This window comes from Mytilus trossulus, unplaced genomic scaffold, assembly GCF_036588685.1.
Source record: "Mytilus trossulus isolate FHL-02 unplaced genomic scaffold, PNRI_Mtr1.1.1.hap1 h1tg000024l__unscaffolded, whole genome shotgun sequence".
NCBI lineage: Eukaryota > Metazoa > Mollusca > Bivalvia > Mytilida > Mytilidae > Mytilus > Mytilus trossulus.
In genome coordinates, this window is record NW_026963290.1 from 2,744,814 (window position 1) to 2,765,448 (window position 20,635).

The 20,635-nt window shown below is 34.5% G+C and overlaps 1 protein-coding gene across 1 annotated transcript; it reads right to left on the reverse strand.

Annotated features, from left to right (window-relative positions):
• Positions 1 to 18,341: 18,341 nt before the first annotated feature.
• Positions 18,342 to 20,093, reverse strand: LOC134699038 (uncharacterized). Its single transcript, XM_063560725.1, has one exon. The coding sequence runs from the start codon at positions 20,091 to 20,093 to the stop codon at positions 18,342 to 18,344; it is 1,752 nt and encodes a 583-aa protein (XP_063416795.1).
• Positions 20,094 to 20,635: the final 542 nt, after the last annotated feature.

A 20,635-nucleotide genomic window follows, 5' to 3' on the forward strand; every position in this document is an offset into this window, starting at 1 on the left:
TGCTTATATTTTTCACAAACAATGGCAAAGCGTAAGGGTGTGTTAGTGGTAACTAACCTAGAACCAGACGATATATAACTTGCCATTGGAAGAACTGAATTTGGTTCAACTACGACACGACAATATTTATCAATATCAATTCGTTTCTTTAGGAACAAAGAAGTTATGCAATTTTTACATAAATTAATAGGATAAACAGGACTTATAATTTTACAAAATTTCGTAAAAGTGTTTGTGCATGATTGAATTTCTTGCTGTTTAAGCAATACATATTTTGACCTTTCTGCATTAACTGCAAAGTATTCTACATCCAAATCGTATTTTGCAACCATACCTATACTTGTATGATTCTTTTGCATGGGCATCGGTAAATTAAATGCCTGATAAATTTCAAATTTATTATTTGAATCGAGAAGAGGTATTGAAATGACAACTAATATTCTACTGTCATACAGGATAGTGGAACATGTCAAGAACCTATAAAAGAACCACAGGTTTTCTTTTGGATCGTTACTCAATTCTAAATATTTTGGAAGTTTATCTTTTATCTCAATAAGAAGACCTTGTCAATTATTTGGTGTTATTGTACTTGGTGAAAGATGGCCCAATGAAAGCATGCTTAACTGATCTTTTTTATGTTCTAAATAGAAAAATCCTCTTTGGATTAATTGTTTTAAATCCCCAGTTATTAAATCTAATTGAATATATATTTGCACAAAGTTTTCCAAATCGATTATTTACTTTTCAATAGCTTCAGTTATATTAACCAACCGGATGTCTAAATCTTTCAACCCCTTGATAATTTATTAATGGCATCTCTATTTTGAGATACCTCTAGCCTAGTTACGTTTAAAATTGATAAATTCTCAAGTAAAATGTGTGAAATTTGCTTTTGATTTTGTGCCAATGTACGAACGTTGCCCTTAATTAAATTAATATCGTCTTCTGTCAATGTACCAAACAAAAAACTCATTGCACTGCCTATAAACGACAAAACAGAACGTTTGTGTCGATGTAAAGTTTTGAAATCGTCAAATGTATCAGTTATTGAACGATGCATGTCCATTAACAGATTAAATTCTTGTTCTAAATTTGCAAAAGTATTATAAAAATGTTCTTGACCAGGTTGTTCATAACGTCTTAAAACAGTTTGTGCTAATGCAGAGGATTTTACCATGTCATGGGATATTCTGTTTAAAAATCCTTCAAAAGGTTTTAAATCAATTATGAAGGTTACCAACCATTTTGACCTTGTGGTGGTAACAGTATTTACTTTGTCAAATACAATATTGTCAGATATGAAAGCCAACTCGCCAAAACCAAAAAGATGTGTTAGAATTATATGTCCAGCCGTCCGTCCCATTTCCTACAATTAAACAAAATACCTAATTTTCATTTCTCTGGTTATAAAACCTTAAAATGATTTTAAATAGTTGCGTCTTGTGCTGAGCACATTAACTCTCATGGTGCAACCACAAAATATCGTTATTTATACTCTGTTTACATACAGATTTTACTTTTACAAAATAAACTGATATATTTTCTCCATCTGAAAAAAATGTCGGTAACATCCGACTCGTCGCGCGCATCAGAATTTAATATCCGTTCCAATAAAGGAATTTTATCATCCTCATCAGTCTCACTACTTTAAACGTCTTTACTTTTTAGCTTTTATTACGAATACATGTATTTGTTCGCTTCTTTAAATCCATTAAAGGAATCTCATCTCCATCCGAAGATGTGTCTCACTCATATGATTATTCTTTCTGTATAACCGATTTTAAAATGAGGTCCTTTTTTCGACTGTCTCATTTGCTTCATTGTCGACCTCTATTTCACTTACGCTCGATTCCGGTGGAACAACGAATCTGCTTTTTTCTTAACTTTTTATAATTTCATTTGATTTTGGATTATCCCACGTTTTAATGAGTGCAGTTAAGATGTGCATGTACTTTAGAAAGTCTGGAAATACTTGATATATGAATATCTTACTCTAAATTAGCATACTCATCTCCTACTCTCAATATTCCTCAAACAAACTAAAGCCTTACTCCATTTTTTAACAAGCCAGTCACGACCTAGTATTAAATTTCTGTTCATGTCCGAAACCACATATTAAAATAATCGTGATATTTTTGTACTTCTTATATAAAAGTATATTTCTATACACCCTAAAACGTTTTTTCATTTACATTTACGTATTTCCATTTACTGATTTCAGTTGAACTGTCTTTTTATTTAATTTTGGCAATTAAGCTAAAGATTTATAAACATTAAAATGAATCAAAGACGCTTCCGCTCTAGAATCAACTAATGATCTAAACTTTTTGTCTATCAATATTTATGATGTAACTATTAGGATTTCCTGCCAAATTAATTGTATAAATTTTTGTCGTTACTTGTTTATTAATTCTCTCTTTGTCGGCTTCGGAACAAAGAGAGCGTCCTAGTTTCCCTGATATCTATTTTCTTCTTCTACATTTCCAGCATTCTATTAGTTTGTTTAACTTTGAAATTTGGTCAAAAGCATTTACTTGTTTAGTTTTACTACAATCCTTAGATCTATGTATAAAATCGCTTACCGAGCTTGTGCTTGACTGATAAGCTACCAATTTTGTATCGTTTTGTTACAAGTTTGTCAACATAGCATATTTTTCAATTGCTTTCATCCAATTTTTGATTTCACCTTGATCGCCCGAAAATGTTGGAATAATTTGATTTACCCCTTGAGCCCCTAACTTTATTGATAATCCTTGTAATTGATGAGAAAAAATTTGAAATGCTATCCCAAATTGTTGTCCCTCTTGTTCAGCCATGGTGAGAAAGTAACGCTTTTAAAAATGCAAAAATTTGTCTTACCTTTTCTGACAAGAGTAAAGATCCCTGGTCACGGCAACCAAAACAACCCTATATGTGGCACTTTAAATCCAATGGCTAAAGAGGAACTAATTTTTATTCAGTGCCTAGTTACAATCTGAACTGTCTTGTTAGGGACAGTTCTTTTATACATCTACAAACGTGACTTGAATTTAGAAAGAATGTTGTTTGTTTCTACCTTTGACAGGTACTTACTTTTAAAAAGCCCAAAGCCACAAATACAATGATTCTAAAAAGTGACCATTACTTTTGGCCTCATATACTTAACGTTAGGTTAATTAAAGCCAAACTATTAAAGTCTAATTAAATACGATGACCACACGTTGCTGAATGAAAAAGCAATTGTCATAAACTTGAATATCCCTTAAGCTAAAACATTTACAAATAGAAAGTCACGTTTGTAGTTAAACAATAATACATACATTTATAAACTTTAGAAATTATATATAATAATTTCAATACTTTCGATCACTGCATAGTGTTACAGACACTGGGTTCCGCGGAACCCTTCCGATTTTTTTAATTTAAGTTGACATATTTGATACATTTTTTTTCAAATTGATTATTTAAGTTTTCGGTGAAGACGACATTTGTATGTTTACAGTTGTTATGCTAATGTGCAATGTTGTTTGTCAACTTATGAACATTTATTTAGGTTACTAAAGGATCTTTTTAGAGTTCCCTGTCACCAATTCAAATCTTTTAGATGCGTAGCAGCACATACTACAGAAAATCGAACAAACTTAGAAGTTTTTGCAAGGAATTAAATCAAAATTTTATAATTATAAGGAGTCAAAACAGATAAAAGAAAATGTAACTGATGGCTGCAAAATTTAATTATTTTTTTGCTTTTTGAAAGTTTATTCTCTTTCATGCAGAAAGAGCAAGAGCCATTACAGCATATGTTATTGGGTTTTGCTGCTGCTGCTGCTGCTTAGGGATAGTTATGATTTTGCTGTTGCTGCTTTTCAGGATCAGATAAAAGTGAATCCCATTCAAACTCATTGCATGATTTTTTTCTATATTCATATGTTTATAACTGAATTTAAAGAAAAATCAAAAGGGCTGAATGCTCTGTAATTTGCCCAATTGCTGTTCCTGGTTTTTATTTTTTAGTTGCTCACAGCTGCTCTGAGATGTTTTAAACTGTTTACAGCAACTGTTTTTTATTTTTACATCTGCTCACAGCTGTTGTCAATATTTTCAAGTTGCAGGAGCATTGAAAACAGTTTATTAAAAAAAGCCTTAATATGAGTATTTTAAGCAGCATCAACAACAACATCACTCTATCCTCAAGAAGCGACAGCAACAAAACACTCACAAGAAGGAAGTGAGCACAAGAGATGTAGGGAAAGTAAGAGCATTACATGGAAACACCTTGTATATGGTTTTCCTGTAGGTTTTTTTTAACAAAGCAAGACTAATACATGTCTGACTTGCTGGTGTCGATATTTGAGGTAATCTGATACTTTATTGTGCCTAGGATCTGTAGATATAAACAAGATGTGGTGTGATTGTCAATGAGACAACTCTTCACAGGAGACCAAATGACACAGATATTAAAAAAATTGTCTCAGTAAAGCCTTCAATAATGAGCAAACCCCATACCGCATAGTCGGCTATAAAAGCCCCGAAATGACAAAAGTAAAACGTTTTACTATTCAAACGAAAAAACAAACGTTCTAATTTAATTCGACCTGTTGATACTGTTTATAATGCTTTTTTGTTGTTTTCATTTATATGGATCTTGTCTGTACACCAGCTTTGATTATTTCAAGTGCAATATCTTCAATTTTTCACTTATTCTTACAACATTTGTATAAACTTCCAGATTATAAAAAAACGTTTTTTTCTTAAGTGAACTTTGATTGGTTAAATATTTCTCATTGGTGTCCTGTGTTTGAATTTGTTTGTTAGCTTTTTGGTCATGAATGTTTGTCTCTAATATTTAATTAACTGTGCATTTGTATTCAGATATCGCAGATCAAATTTATTCGTTCATTGTGTAATCATACGTTTTTTGATTGAGTTAAGTCTGCCATTTGATATTTTATCGTACGTTTTTCTATGTTGTGATGTTATGCTATTGTTTCAGAAAAAGGGAGAAGGTTTGGATCAATTAAAACGTTTAATCCCGCTGCAAATGTTTGCACCTGTCCTAAGTCAGGAATCTGATGTACAGTAGTTGTCGTTTGTTTATGTAATATATACGTGTTTCTCGTTTGTCGTTTTGTTTATATAGATTAGACAGTTGGTTTTCCCGTTTGAATGGTTTTACACTAGTAATTTTGGGGCCCTTTATAGCTTGTTGTTCGGTGTGAGCAAAGGCTCCGTGTTGAAGGCCGTACTTTAACCTATAATGGTTTACTTTTTAAATTGTTATTTGGATGGAGAGTTGTCTCATTGTTAATCACACCACATCTTCCTATATCTAATTAATGTACAATTTTTTTTAACGATAAACAAATATGTAACACGGCACCAAACGACATCCACTGAGGCTCTTGACTTGGGACAGGCACATTTGAACGTAATTTGGCGAGGTTACACAGGTTAGCGGAGTCCAACCCTCCCCTAACCTGGAACAGTGGTGTAATAGTACACCATAAGAACGAACTGTTTAAATCATTTAAAAAAGGCTTATTTGTAGATATTCGGTCTCAACATTATTTCGTGTACCTTGCGTGAACCAGCAAATATATTTGCTCTTCTCTTTATTTCATAGCATTGTTTTACATATCTAAATATGGCGTTTAAAGCCAAGACGCAAAGATATGTTGATTAAGTTTAGCTTAGGTTAAGTTTAATTGGTAATTAAACTTAATTGATTTGTGTTGGACTTGTGCCGAATTAGCTATAAAACATTTTGTTGATTAATATAGATCGTTATTTATTCAGTGTTAACTAGTTATAGAAGTCCCTGACCTATGAAGTGGAGCTGTAGGAGACTTTATTATATTTGTCTGTCTGTCTGTCTGTCTGTCTGGTTGTCTTGTTTGTATGTCTGTCTGGTGGTCTTGTCTGTCTGTATGTATGTCTGTCTGGTGGTCTTGTCTGTCTGTCTGTTTGGTGGTCTAGTCTGGATGTCTTAATTGTCTGTCTGGTGGTCTTGTCGTGTTAAGAGAGAGTCATATCTCTTGCACGTTAAAGATACCCTTGTAGATTTCGAAAAAGAGCAGGCTAATGCCGCTACAAGGCAGCACTCGCACCCGCAAAGTGGAAAGGGATTAATATAAGTTGCAAAACTTGTTTCCCAATCCACTATAAATAAATATGTTTAAACTAAACTAAATTGAATGTCTGTCTGTTTGGTTTTCTGGTCTGTATGTCTATTTATCTGATGTGTCTGTCTGTCTGTCTGGTGGTCTGGTCTGTCTATCTAGTGGTCTGGTCAGATCTGGCTATCTGTCTAGTTGTCTTGTCTGTCTGTGTCTGTTTGGTTGTCTCTATTGTGTGTCTGTCTAGTGGTGTTGTTTGTGTGGCTGTCTGTCGGTATGTTTGTCTAATGGTCTTGTCAGTCTGGTGGTCTTATCTGTCAGTATATCTGTCTTTCTGGTGGTCTATCTGGTGGTATTGTCTGGCTGGCACATGTTCATGATAAAATCCAGATAAATTTCGAATTTGTTTGGGTCTTATGAGTTTTACCGTGTAATTCTCTTTTATGCTGGATACAATCCACGCTAGCCTGTGTTCACACTTGTTTTATTCGATATTTCGTAAACGTATTTGCAAGAAGTTCCTCCCAAAAACATAAACTTCGTTGCATTTATGAGACCATCCTTACTGTGGATACTCGTTGAAAGAGATGTTTGGTAGAATATGACAAGGAGATATCAACTCAGGCGTTCAATTTTTTTTCTAATGTTAAGATCATAGAAGGAACCACACCCTTTTTTCTGTGTGTAAATATTTGGTACGGAGAGTCATTTTTTTCGTACAAAAAATTTGAAGTAGAATCATTTTCAAAACAGTGTGGTCCTGGCCATTGATTGACGACCTAAATTATCCCATTGACTGGGACAGATTAGGTGAACGTTTGTCGGTAACGACCATTGCTCACTTTATTACTTATTATAGAATTTAAACTGTGGGGTCACCAAAGGTTCTTAACGCCTTTAATAATAAAATAATTCAAAAATTATTCAGGAATAACCTTTATGTTTTGATTTATATTATTGATATAAATCAACACATCGTATTATTCTGGATTCGTTTTTCGAATTGCTTTATTTAGGTGTTGAGAACCTTTGATGACCCCACAGATTCAGTGTCTTTAACAAGTACATAGTGAGCAGTGATTGTTACCGACAAACGTTCACCTAATCTGTCCCAGTCAATGGGATAATTTAGGTCGTCAATCAATGGCCAGGACCACACTGTTTTAAATATGATTCTATATTTGAAGCAATAAAGAATCAAATTTTTAAAAAAATCCTTTGTTCAACGACAAGAGATCATGAGATGAATAATCGATATCTAACAGTATTAACAATCAGATAGTTAATTACCAGGGGGACTAATGTTGATGTTAAGCAACTGTTGGTTACCGTATGACCTTCGTTGTTGAACTTAAGTCCAGACCAAGGGCTCAATTTCAGATTGCCTTAATTATGTACTGACTACAAAAAACAAACAAGAACTATATTATATATATATATATTATATCTTGAAATAAGATATACGACATATTTATATGTTGGCGTGAAGTTTTGTTTCAACCCTAAATTTAATATTTATCATTTGATTTTTTTTAATTTCACACATGTTGATTCTGACTTGACTATATACAAAGGTATATCTGAAGGTTTTTTTCGAAGAAAAAGCTTCAAAATACTAGTAAAGATAACTAAACGTCAAACACAACATTAAATTAGATACAACCTATTTTGGTGTGAATATCGTGGATAGACGGTCAACAACGTAAGGTGATCTTTGTATTTTGAGATTTTTTATTTCAGTTATAATCGTATATAATAATAATATGCTTTGACTTAATAATTTACCCTTGGCATTTTAAACAAAGTATAACAGATGTATAGCAGTGTCTTAAGTTATTGAATCCTAAACTGGATATCAGCTCTTTATATCTTCCTTTACTTTTAATAATAACGATTATTTTTCTTGAGATGTTATGGTCAATAATTTTAAGTTACCAGAATCACTATATACTAAAAAAATCAAAACAGTTTTTTTCAAGTTAAAGACATGCATATAAGCTTAAATGCACTGGCGAAATCTCTATTTTGGAAAGGAAAAGGCAAGGGAATTAAAACGAGAAAACAAACATGTTCGAACCAAATACAAATATTATAAACAGCAACAAAGTCAAGCACTGAGTAGCATATGACCGAGCATAAATTATGGTGGTGGACAAACATGTTTACCGACTCAAAATTCTCTCCTAAGTTTAGAAATCGATGCAACGTCAGACGATGAAAAATTAGTTTAAAAAGACAGTTGCAACAATTCACAATAAATAACTTGTAATATATAGTCTAAGCTAAGACATAGATTAACGATCTGAGATATTAGAGCTCAGGATGACGAAGTATAAAAAAAAATGAAAGACGAAAACATTTCATAAAGACGACACCAGACCGCAAAGCAGGAAACAGCCCATTAATGGCATTGGGCTGTATCTGGTTTTTGATCGTTTGTTTTTTTCTAATAAACAAAAAAGACTAACACGTGCAGTATCAACCAACAAAAGATTGTTTTCATTGTCCAATGTATCCATGATTATCTACCTGAAAATAACCATTTTTCCCTACAACACTGTTGTTTTAATTCAAATATCCTAATTGGATTAAGAATAAATATGAAGATAATGGCGAAATTATAGCTGATTGCATTTTAATCTTCGGAAAAAAGGGAGACAATTCAATCTCAAATATAGTCTTAATAGTGATTTCTTACGTATACTTTATGTATGACGTTAGTAAAGTCAGATATCGAGAATTCTCTATTATAGGTTTCTTTGTACTGATTCAATAAATATATGTTTTATAATTTTTTTTCTCAAGAAATAAGGGAGATAAATGTCAACTTCCGGTTTATAAAGATGTCACTGCTAGTCTCATATGATAGCTTTACTCACACTGATTCCAAATGTATATGGTTTCTGTATACTATTGCCTAAAGATCATATGTACTTCCGGTGAATGCAGGTCATTTCCGGTCTTTATTGACAGGTAAATATATGCGTATTTTATACCAAACTATAGTTTCTAGGTACTTTTCAATGAAATAAGTGCAAAAATGGCTACTTCCGTTTTTCTTAAGGTCACTTTCGGTTGGTCTTTTCCAAGGTCATGTGACAACTAACATTTTGCGAAAGACCTTGTGACTTTTATCATGTGCCAAGTTTGAGTAATGTTCCAATTATCTTTAAAAGCAGGGACAATAACTCCTATGAGATGTCATTTGATTGTTTCAGACCAAAAGCTTCATATCTTAATCACTAAGAAATTATTCGATTACAACATATATGTTTACAAAAGCAAACATTCTAAAAAGCATTCTTCATGTCATGGGTACCTGAGGTAACCCCAGACATAATTACAAATATAACCCACTTAACTGAAGTAAACTTAGGTCACCTTTACATGTGCATCACATAAACAATACAACTTTGATGAAGTCCTACATTTAAAATAAAGAAATTGTCCGATAACAACATAAATGTTTACACTAGCAAACTATCTTAAAAGCATTCTTCATGTCATGGGTACTTGAGGTAACCCCAGACATAATAACAAATATAACCCACTTAACTAAAGTTAACTGAGGTCACCTTTACATGTGCATCACATACACAATACAACTTTCATGAAGTCCTTCATTTGAAATAAAGAAGTTTGTTTATTACAATTAATGTAAACACTAGCAACGTATCTACGAATAATTCATTCATTACAGGGTTACCTCAGGTAACCCAATAATAACAACAAATACAAACCATTTAACTCAAGTTAACTCAGGTATCAACTTTGAATATATATGCATCACATAAACAATACAAATCTTTGAAGTCCTGCATTTTCAAATTAAGAAATTGTGTAATTAAAATATAAAAGTATACACTTACAAAATATATACTAAGAATTATTTCATAGCATGGTTACCTGAGGTAACCAATACAAAAAAAAACAAATAAAACTTATTTAACTCAAGTAAATTCAGATCACATTTACATATACATCACATAAACAATATAACTAATATGAATTCCTACATTAAAAATGAAGAAGTTGGAATATTACAGCATACATGCATATACTAGCAAAGTATCTACTAAGTATTCTATCATGACAGGGTTACCTCAGGTAACCCATCAAATAGCAACAAGTATTATCCATTCATATCAAGTTAACTGAAGTCGCCTTCCCGATATATCACATAAATAATACACATCTATGAAGTCCTACATTTATAACAAAGACATTTTCCAATTACAACATATATGTTTACACTAGCAAACTATCTAAAAAGCATTCTTCATGTCATGGGTACCTGAGGTAACCCCAGACATAATTACAAATATAACCCACTTAACTGAAGTTAACTGAGGTAACCTTTACATGTACAACACATAAACAATAAAACTTTCATGAAGTCCTACATTTGAAATTAAGAAGTTTGCTTAATACAATTAATGTTAACACTAGCAACGTATCTACGAACAATTCATTCATTACAGGATAACCTCAGGTAACCTAATAATTACAACAAATACAACCCATTTAACTCAAGTTTACTCAGGTAACATATATCTATACATCGCATAAACAATACAAATCTATGAAGTCCTACATTTTAAATTGAGAAATTGTGTTATTACAACATCAATGAATATACCAGCAAAGTATCTACATAGTATTCTTTCATAACTGGGTTATCTCAGGTAACCCCAAAAATAACAGTAAATATAATCAATTCAAATGAAGTTAACTTTAGTCGCCTTTCCTAAATATCATATAAACAATACATATTCTATGAAGTCCAAAATTAAAAAGTAAATGATTTATTGCAACTTAAATGTATATTCTGGAAAACTTTCTACGAAGTATTCTTACATGAAAGGGTTACCTTAGGTAACCATAACAATAACAAGTAATATAACCCTTTTTACTCAAGTTGCCTCAGGTCACATTTAATAAAATATATATCACATAAACACTACAAATCTATGAAGTTCTACATTTCAAATTAAAAAATTGTGGTATTACAATATGAATGTATACACTAGCAAAGTATCTACTAAGAATTCTTTCATAGCAGGGTTACCTGATGTAACCAAAACAATAACAACAAATACAACCTATTTAACTCAAGTTAATTCAGATCACCTTTACATATACATCACATAAACAATATAACTTCAATGAATGCCTACATTAGAAATGAAGAAGTTGGTTTATTACACAATAAATGCATATACTAGCAAAGTATCTACTAAATATTCTATCATGACAGGGTTACCTCAGGTAACCCATAAAATAGCAACAAGTATTATCCATTCATATCAAGTTATCTTCAGTCGCCTTTCCGAAATATCACATAAACAATACACATCGATGAATACCTACATTTAAAATAAAGAAATTGTTTGATTACAATATAAATGTTTACACTAGCGAACTATCTTAAAAGCATTCTTCATAACATGGGTACCTGAGGTAACCCCAGCCATAATTACAAATACAACCCACTTAACTGAAGTTAACTGAGGTCATCTTTACATGTACATCAGATAAACAACTTTCATGAAGTTCTACATTTAAAATAAATACATTTGTTTATTACAATTAATGTAATTACTAGCAAAGTGTTGATGAAGGAGTTACTCATTACAGGGTAACCTCGGGTAACCTTAACAATAACAACAAGGATAACCCATCTAACTTAAATATATATACATCACATAAACTATACAAATCTATGAAGTCCTACATTTCTAATTAAAAAAATTGTGTGATTTAAATATAAATGTATACACTATCAACTTATCTACTAAGAATTCTTTCATAGCAGGGTTACCTGAGGTAACCAATACAATAACAACAAATACAACCTATTTAACTCAAGTTAATTCAGATCACCTTTACATATACATCACATAAACAATATAACTTCAATGAATTCCTGCATTAAAAATGAAGAAGTTGGTTTATATAAGCATAAATGCATATACCAGCAAAGTATCTACAATGTATTCTGCCATGACAGGGTTACCTCAGGTAACCAATAAAATAGAAACAAGTATAATCCATTCGAGTTAAGACAAATCGCATTTTCTAAATATCACATAAATAATATGTAAGATAAAGACATTGTTTGATTACAACATAAATGTTTACACTAGAAAACTATCTAATAAGCATTCTTTCATAACAGGAGTACCTGAGGTAACCCGAAATAATTACAAATATAACCCACTTAACTGAAGTAAACTGAGATCGCCTTTACATGTACATCGCATAAACAATACATCTTCTTCATTAATGAATCATAACAATAACAAGAAATATAACCCTTTAACCTCACATTACACAACAGTACAATGGTTCTCTGAGGTATCATGACCATGTACAGTAGAACAATGATTCCTTGGGGAGACTTGACCATTCACAATAGTATAAAGGTTCCCTGCACAGTAGTACAATGATTTCCTGAGGTTACCTGACCATGCCCAGTTGTACAGTGGTTTCCTAGGGTAACCTGGCCATGTACAGTAGTACAGTGGTTCCGTGTAGTAACCTGACCATGCACAGTAGTACAATGATTCCCTAAGGTAACATGGCCATACACAGAAGTACAATTGTTCCCCGAGGAAATCTGATCATGCACAGTAGTAAAATGGTTCCATGAAGTAACCTGATCATGCACAGAAGTACAATGAATCCCTGAGGTTACCTACCATGCACAGAAGTAAAATGGTTTCCTGAGGTAACCTAACCATACACAGTAGTACAATGATTTCCTGAGGTAACTTACCATACACAGTAGTACAATGAATCCCTGAGGAAACCTGATCATGCACAGAAGTACAATGATTCCCTTAGGTTACCTACCATACACAGTAGTACAATGAATCCCTAAGGTAACCTGACCATGCACAGTAGTACAATGGTTCCATGAGGTAACATGACCATGTACAGTAGTACAATTGTTCCCTGAGATACACAGACCATGCAGAGTAGTACAATGTTTCCCTGAAGTAACATGACCATGTACAGTAGTACAATTGTTCCCTGAAGTAACCTGACCATGTACAGAAGTACAATGATTCCCTGAGGTTACCTACCATGCACAGTAGTACAAGGGTTGCCTGAGGAAACCTGACCATGCACAGTAGTGCATTGGTTCCCTGAGGTAACATGACCATGCATCCTAGTGCACTGGTTCCTTGAGGTAAACTCACAATACACAACAGTACAATGGTTCCCTGAGATCCCATGACCATGCAAAGAAGAACAACATTTCCCTGAGGTTATATGACCATGCCCAGTTGAACAGTGGTTCCCTGGGGTAACATGACCATACAGAGTAGTACAGTGGTTCTCTGTAGTAACCTGACCATGCACAGTAATACAATGATTCCTAAGATAACATGGCCATACACAGAAGAACAATGGTTCCCTGAGGTAACCTGTTCATGCACAGTAGTACAATGGTTCGCTGAGGTAACATGACAATGCACAGTAGTACAATGGTTCCCTGAGGTAACCTGACAATTCACAGTAGTACAGTGGTTCCCTGAGGTAACATGACCATGTACAGAAGTACAATGGTTCCCTGAGGAAACCTGACAATGCACAGTAGTATGATGATTTCCTGAGTCAACCTACCATGCACAGTAGTACAATGGTTTCCTGAGTGAACCTGACCATGCACAGTTGTACAGTGGTTCCTTAGAAAACCTGACCCTGCACAGTAGTACAATGGTTTCCTGATGAAACCTGACAATGCACAGTAGTAAAATGATTCCCTGAGGTAACATGACAATGCACAGTAGAACAATGGTTCCCTGAGGTACCATGACCATGCACATTATTACAATGGTTTACTGAGGAGAGTTGACGATGCACAGTATTACAATGATTCCATGAGGAGACTTGACCATACACAGTATTAAAATTATTCCTTGAGGAGACTTGATCATGCACAGTTGTACAGTGGTTTCCTGAGGTAACCTGACGAGGCACAATAGTACAATGGTTCTTTGAAGTAACCCGACCATGCACAGTAGTACAATGATTCCCTGGGCAAACATGAAGCTGATAACATGACAATGTACAGTAATGACCTAGGGTATCCTGACCATGTTCATTCATACAAATGAGACAATGTACAATAATTTGGGCTGACCTTGGGTAAAAAAGTCATGCACAGTAGTTCAAAGGTTCCCCGAGGTAATCTGACCATGGACAGTAGTATAATGGTTCCCTAAGGTAACCTGATCATGTATAGTAATTTACATATAACCTAAAAAAACCTGGTCATGTACAGTAATTTACAGTTAACCTGAGGTAACCTGTCCGTGCACAAAATCACATAGATGTGATCTGGATTAAGCTGAACAAGGGAGTTATGACCATGTAAATCAATTGTGATAACCTGATGTTTTCAGAAAATATGTGTTTTGCAAAGCTTATTTATGGTAACATGCAGCTGGTACAAGGACAATGTACAGTGGTGATCTAATATAAACTGACCATACACCAGGTACAATGGTTATCTGAGGTCACCTGACCATGCACAGTAGTACAATGGTTCACTAAGGTAACCTCACCATGCAAAGCAGTTCAATGATTCCCTGAGATAACCTGACCATGCACATTAGTACAATGGTTCCCTGAGGTAACCTGACCATGCACATTTGTATAGTGGTTCCCTGAGTAACCTGACCATGCACAGTAGTGCAATGGTTACCTGCGGTAACATGACCATGCATAGTAGTACAATGGATCCCTGAGGTAACCTGACTATGCACAGTAGAACAATGGCTCCTTGAAGTAACCTGACCATCCACAGTAGTACCATGGTTCCCTGAGGTAACCTTACCATGCAGAGTAGTATAATGGTTCCCTGGTTTGTTATTTGATTTTGCCATGTGATTATAAACTTTTCGTATTGATTTTCCTCTGATGTAATGTACAGATGACCTGAGGTAATCTGGTCATTTTCAGTAATTTACAGATGACCTGAGGTAGCCTGTCCATGAATAAAAGAACATAGATGTAATCTGGACTAAGCTGACGAAGGGATTCATGAACATTCAATTGTGGTAACCTGAGGTTTCCAGAAAATAAGCGTTTTGCAAAGTTTATCTGTGGTAACATGAAGCTGGTACAATGACCATGAAGTTGTGACCTTAGGTAACCTCACCATATTCTAACATACAGAGGTATTCTGAGTTTACACTTTTATATACAGTAGTTAAGAGATGACATTAGTTAACATGTGCACTTGGTCATGTATAGAAATGCTCAAGTGGCCTGAGGAAAACTAAAAAAATAGTGTTTTGTAAAGTTTATACAAACTGTGGTAATTCGAGTATGTGCAGTAATACAGAGTAACCTCACTATGTACAGCAATATAGAGGTGATTTCAGGTAACCTCACAATGTTCAATCATACAGAGAATATCTGAGGTAACCTCACCATGTGAGCAATCATAGGTATGATCTGAGATACAGGCAATACACAGTAATTTAGAGATGACCTAAGTTTATTTGACCATGTACAAAAGTACACTGGAGATGTGAGGTTTTTCCTTGAAAATATCCAACATCTCTACAAATAAGATTAATTAAGACAATTAACATTTTAAAAAAGCAGTTATATACTATATAACCTGTGCTTGTTACTACGTTACTTTCAAAGTAATGTCAAATGAAAAAAAATAGATTACTGTTCGTACTGTAATGTTTCTCTTTTTTAATACTGGTGAATAAAATCCTTACAATGTGTACTGGCTGGTCATCATCGCGTATGAAACGATTTTGATACGCATACACAGATAATGAATATTATGCATGAATATAGATAAGATCAGCACGTGTAGCCATAGACTGAGAGTTGTAGATTTGTAGTGTAAATATATAGATGCCGTTTATAGAATACAAAATTGGATCAGACACATAGTTATCAAAATTGAGAAAGGAAATGGTGAATATGTCAAAGCGACAACCACCCGACCATAGAGCATAACACAGTCGATGGCAACCAATGGGTCTCCAATGTAGCGAGAATTCCCGCACCCGTAGGTGTCCTTCAGCTGGCCCCTAAAATATGCATAATAGTACAGTGATAATGGATGTCATACTAAACTCCGAATTATACACAAGAAACTAAAATTCTAAATCATACAAGACTAACAAAAACCAGAGGCGACTTGGGAAAGGCGCAAAATTGCGTCGGGTTAGACATGTTTATGAGATCTCAACCCCCCCCCCCCCCCCCCCTAATACCTCTAGCCAATGTAGAAAAGTAGAAGCATACCAATACGCACATTAAAATTCAGTTCAAGAGAAGTCCGAGTTCGATGTCAAAAGATGTAACAAAAGAAAATAAATAAAATGACAATAATACATAAAAAAAAAACCAGACTACTAGCAGTTAACTGACATGCCAGCTCCAGACCTCAATTAAACTGAGTGAAAGATTATGTGTTCATCATATAAATATCAGGAACAATCCCTCCCGTTAAGGGTTGAGTATCATACTATCATAAAATATATGAGAAGAACATAAGCCGTGTCATGCCAACAACTTTTTTTAAGAAATAAATGTGTTTAGTTCCGATGCAAAGACCCTATCAGTGAATCAATATTGAAGCCAAAATATGCAATCTTCAATAACCTGACAACAGCATCGTAACTATATCCCGTTTAATAAGTCTATTTAAAGGTTTTGTTAGTTTCTGATGAGAATACTGACATTTTTGTGCTTTATAAAGAATATTTACATAAAAAATTGGATGTGAAATATCATAGTTATCATTAGCTTTATTTAAAGTAAGTTCTACAGGATAAATTTCTTTAGTATACATACGGAAGTCGTCATTATTGAGAGCCAAAATATCATCCAAATATCTAAAAGTATTGTAACATTTTTGTATCAAATGTTGTTTTGATGGGTCTTTGCTAATTTTAGTCATTAATTGTAACTCATAACAATACAAAAACAGGTCCGCGATAAGTGGTGCACAGTAAGTCCCCATTGGAATTCCAATAACTTGACGATATACGGAATCTCCAAAGCGAACAAAAATGTTATAAAGTAAAAATTCAAGCGCATAAATAGTATCAAAGCATGTTCAACTGACATAGTTCTTTTGTTTATTGCTACTAAAAAATAATCTAAAAGAGTTTGAACATATGTACTCTCATTTCGACTTTTTAAATGCCCAGTTAATTAGGGATGTAATTTTTTTCTTAATAAGAATATGAGGCAAAGTGGTATATAGGGTAGAAAAATCTAAACTTTGAATAGATTCAAAATCACCAATATATGCATGCAATTTATCAAGTACTTACAACGAGTTTTTGACACTCCAAAAGTAATTAATTCCACTATTTTCAAAGGCCTTATTTGAACAATTTATTGTAGTCGTGCTTCCCATGTATTTAAATAAACACAAACACGTTGATAGGTCTTAGGTTCTTTATTTCATAGAAACCTTATTTATACTGCTAGATTAGAATAATCAGAGTTATCTATCCTTAAATCTGGTTAATCAAATATTTACTTGTATTAACTTTAAAGAGGTATGAAATCATTTAACGCTCACTCATACAAACTGTTAAAATAGATTATATATTAATGTTACTAGAAATTAAAGTATAAATAATACTTTTACCAGTTTTATGTAGATTTTATATAGTTTATTAAATCTTACAAATAAAACTATATTATCGAGTTTATCTTTATTACTTTATGAGTTATGAATAGTTTACACATAGCTTTACTATTTAATCAATCGCACACACCTTTCATAATACGGTCACCTATTCATTCAATTATACACTTAAATATCACTCACTCTTGGACATTAAAACTGGAATGGTATTGTAATGAATATATTAGTAATAAACTGACCTTATAAAAGAATATGAAAGTCCTAGACTATTTCAAGAGCCAAATTAAAGATATAACAACTTCCAATAGAGCTGAAGAAAATGGCTACCACTTCATATAAATATTTTAGCCAAGTGACCAGAACAAAGAATAGTTAAACAAAAGATTCCCGCCTAAATCATAGTGACCAATAGAAAAGATATAAACAATAGGAAATGTTCTACCTGCATTAACTAGCAGACTACAAATTATAATAAATGTAAATAGAATATATCCAGTATATATTCTAATAACATAAAACTTAATTAACATAAAAAATAAAAATATAGCTCTACCACACATTCCCCCCAGCTATAAAATGACGTCCCGTCATTCCTCAAACTAATGGTGGTTCACTATATCTAGAATGGCTAAGGCTGCTTCTCGCTGTAATCCTGAGAATAATGGTGTTCTAGCTAAAGATGTTATATATTCAGCCTTCTCTTGCCACTCAGGTGTTGGCTTCGAATATTCCATGGTGCTAGTATGACCAACAGAGGTTGTCCCAATAGCTTGGATGTCGTACAGACCAGAAGAAATCCATGCTGGTGGTTTACGTTCTCTCCCTGATCGTCTGACAGGTACCGGTGACATTTCTTGTTCCTGAGGTTGCTCTTCCTGTTTCACAGGTGTGTCCTCCTGTTGAATAACATCCTCAACAATATCTGAAGCGCTTCCTGAATCTGTCTCAAATTCTGGCCTTTGGTTCCCCTCAGGCTGGGCGTCCCCTAATGGAATGAAGGCATCATGTGCTGGTTCTGTTACATCTACAGCTGGTTCATCAGTGAATGTAGGTTCACCGTCAACTGTCCTCTCCAGCACATAGTATACATCAAAATCATCCACTGATTCATCAGATGACTCATCACTGGACTCACTTGAAGTAGTCCGGTGTTCAGCTATTGTCCTCTGTAATCTTGTCCTAGGTCTTGGAACTGGTTGTGGTATAATAGTTGTTGCTTCTTCTCTGATATACCCTACAGGTAGCAATAAATTCCTGTGGAGATTCCTTGATCGTCCTTCTCCGTTCTCTTTGACAACTGTGAAAACAGGAATATCTAAATTCGGCTGGTCAGTGACTACATATGGAGTATCTTCCCATGTATCCGCAAGTTTGTGCTTGCCGTCAAAAGCCACAATCTTTACAAGTACACGATCTCCCTTCTGTACTGCTGCTCCTCTTACACGTAGATCGTAACCCTCCTTCTGATTGGCTTGTGCAATATTTGATGCTTCAGCTGCAAGTTGGTATGCATGTGATAATCTGTCTCGTAGATCCTTTACATACTGAGTTGCTGGTAACTTGGTATCTTTATGTAGGCCAAACGCTAAGTCGATGGGTAGTCTTGGGTTTCTTCCAAACATTAGAAAGTAGGGTGCTACTCCAGTGGACTCATGACGGGTACAGTTGTACGCATGTACCATGGGTGAAACGTAGAACTTCAAATTGGCTTTCTGATGAGATTCCAAGGTTCCAAGCATACCAAGAAGAGTACGGTTAAATCTCTCGCACATCCCGTTCCCCATGGGATGATAGGGTGTAGTCCTTGACTTCTTCATTCCAGTCAGATTGCATAGCTCCTTGATAACTTTACTTCCGAAATTAGCTCCCTGATCAGAATGGATCCTCTGTGGTATTCCGTAATGTAGAATAAAGTTATCAAAGAGTGCCTGTGCTGTGGTCTTTGCTGTTTGATTTCTGGTTGTTATTGCTTGAGCATATCTGGTGAAATGGTCGGTAATAACCAGTATGTTCTGGTGACCTCCTTTTGACTGCTCAAGTGTGAGAAAATCCAAACAGACAAGTTGAAGTGGAAACTGAGTTTCAATGCTGACCAAAGGTGCTCTCTGACGGGCTGGTGTTTTTCTCTTTATGCATCTACCACATTGTTGTATCCAATCCTCCACATCTTTGTCCATCCCAGGCCAGTAAAATCTGTCACGAATCAGTGATAGAGTCCTATCCTTTCCGGGATGTCCCATGTCGCTGTGAAGTGCCTCTAATACAACGCTGATGTTTGCTGATGGCAGAACTAACTGTGACTTCCTGTCTTCTCCAATAGTAACTTCTTTGTAAAGTACACCATCTTTCATCTTGAGGTATTGGAACTGTCACAGTAGTGGTGTTGGTCCAATATCTGCAGTTGTCGGTTTCTTTCCTTCGATGACGTACTTCACAATAGACTTGATGGTAGGATCCATGGCCTGTGCAGTTGCCCAATCAACTGTCTCAGTATCTGGTATATCTTCTTCCTGTGATGGTATTACAGCTGGGTTAACAGCAACACTGTCAATGTATGCTCCAGGAAGAATAGAATTACAAATGGTCTTTACAGATTCTATGGAGATAGTATCTCTGTTGGTTGAATCCTTGTCAGTTGGTTGTGGTAGACGACTAAGTCCATCTGCATCACCATTCTTCTTTCCTGGACGGTAAACGATGTTAAAGTTGAATGCGGCTAAAGCAGCCAACCATCTGTGTCCAGTGGCATCAAGCTTTGCTGTTGTAAGCACATGGGTCATGGGGTTGTTATCTGTAAGTACCGTGAAGTTGCCTCCATAGAGATAATCTTTAAACTTGTCGCTAACTGCCCACTTCAGTGCTAGAAACTCCAGTTTATGCGGTGGGTATCTCT

What these genes read in the sequence shown, in the direction of transcription:
- LOC134699038 (XM_063560725.1), bottom strand. Translation starts at nt 20,093, where the DNA reads ATGAAAGATGGTGTACTTTACAAAGAAGTTACTATTGGAGAAGACAGG.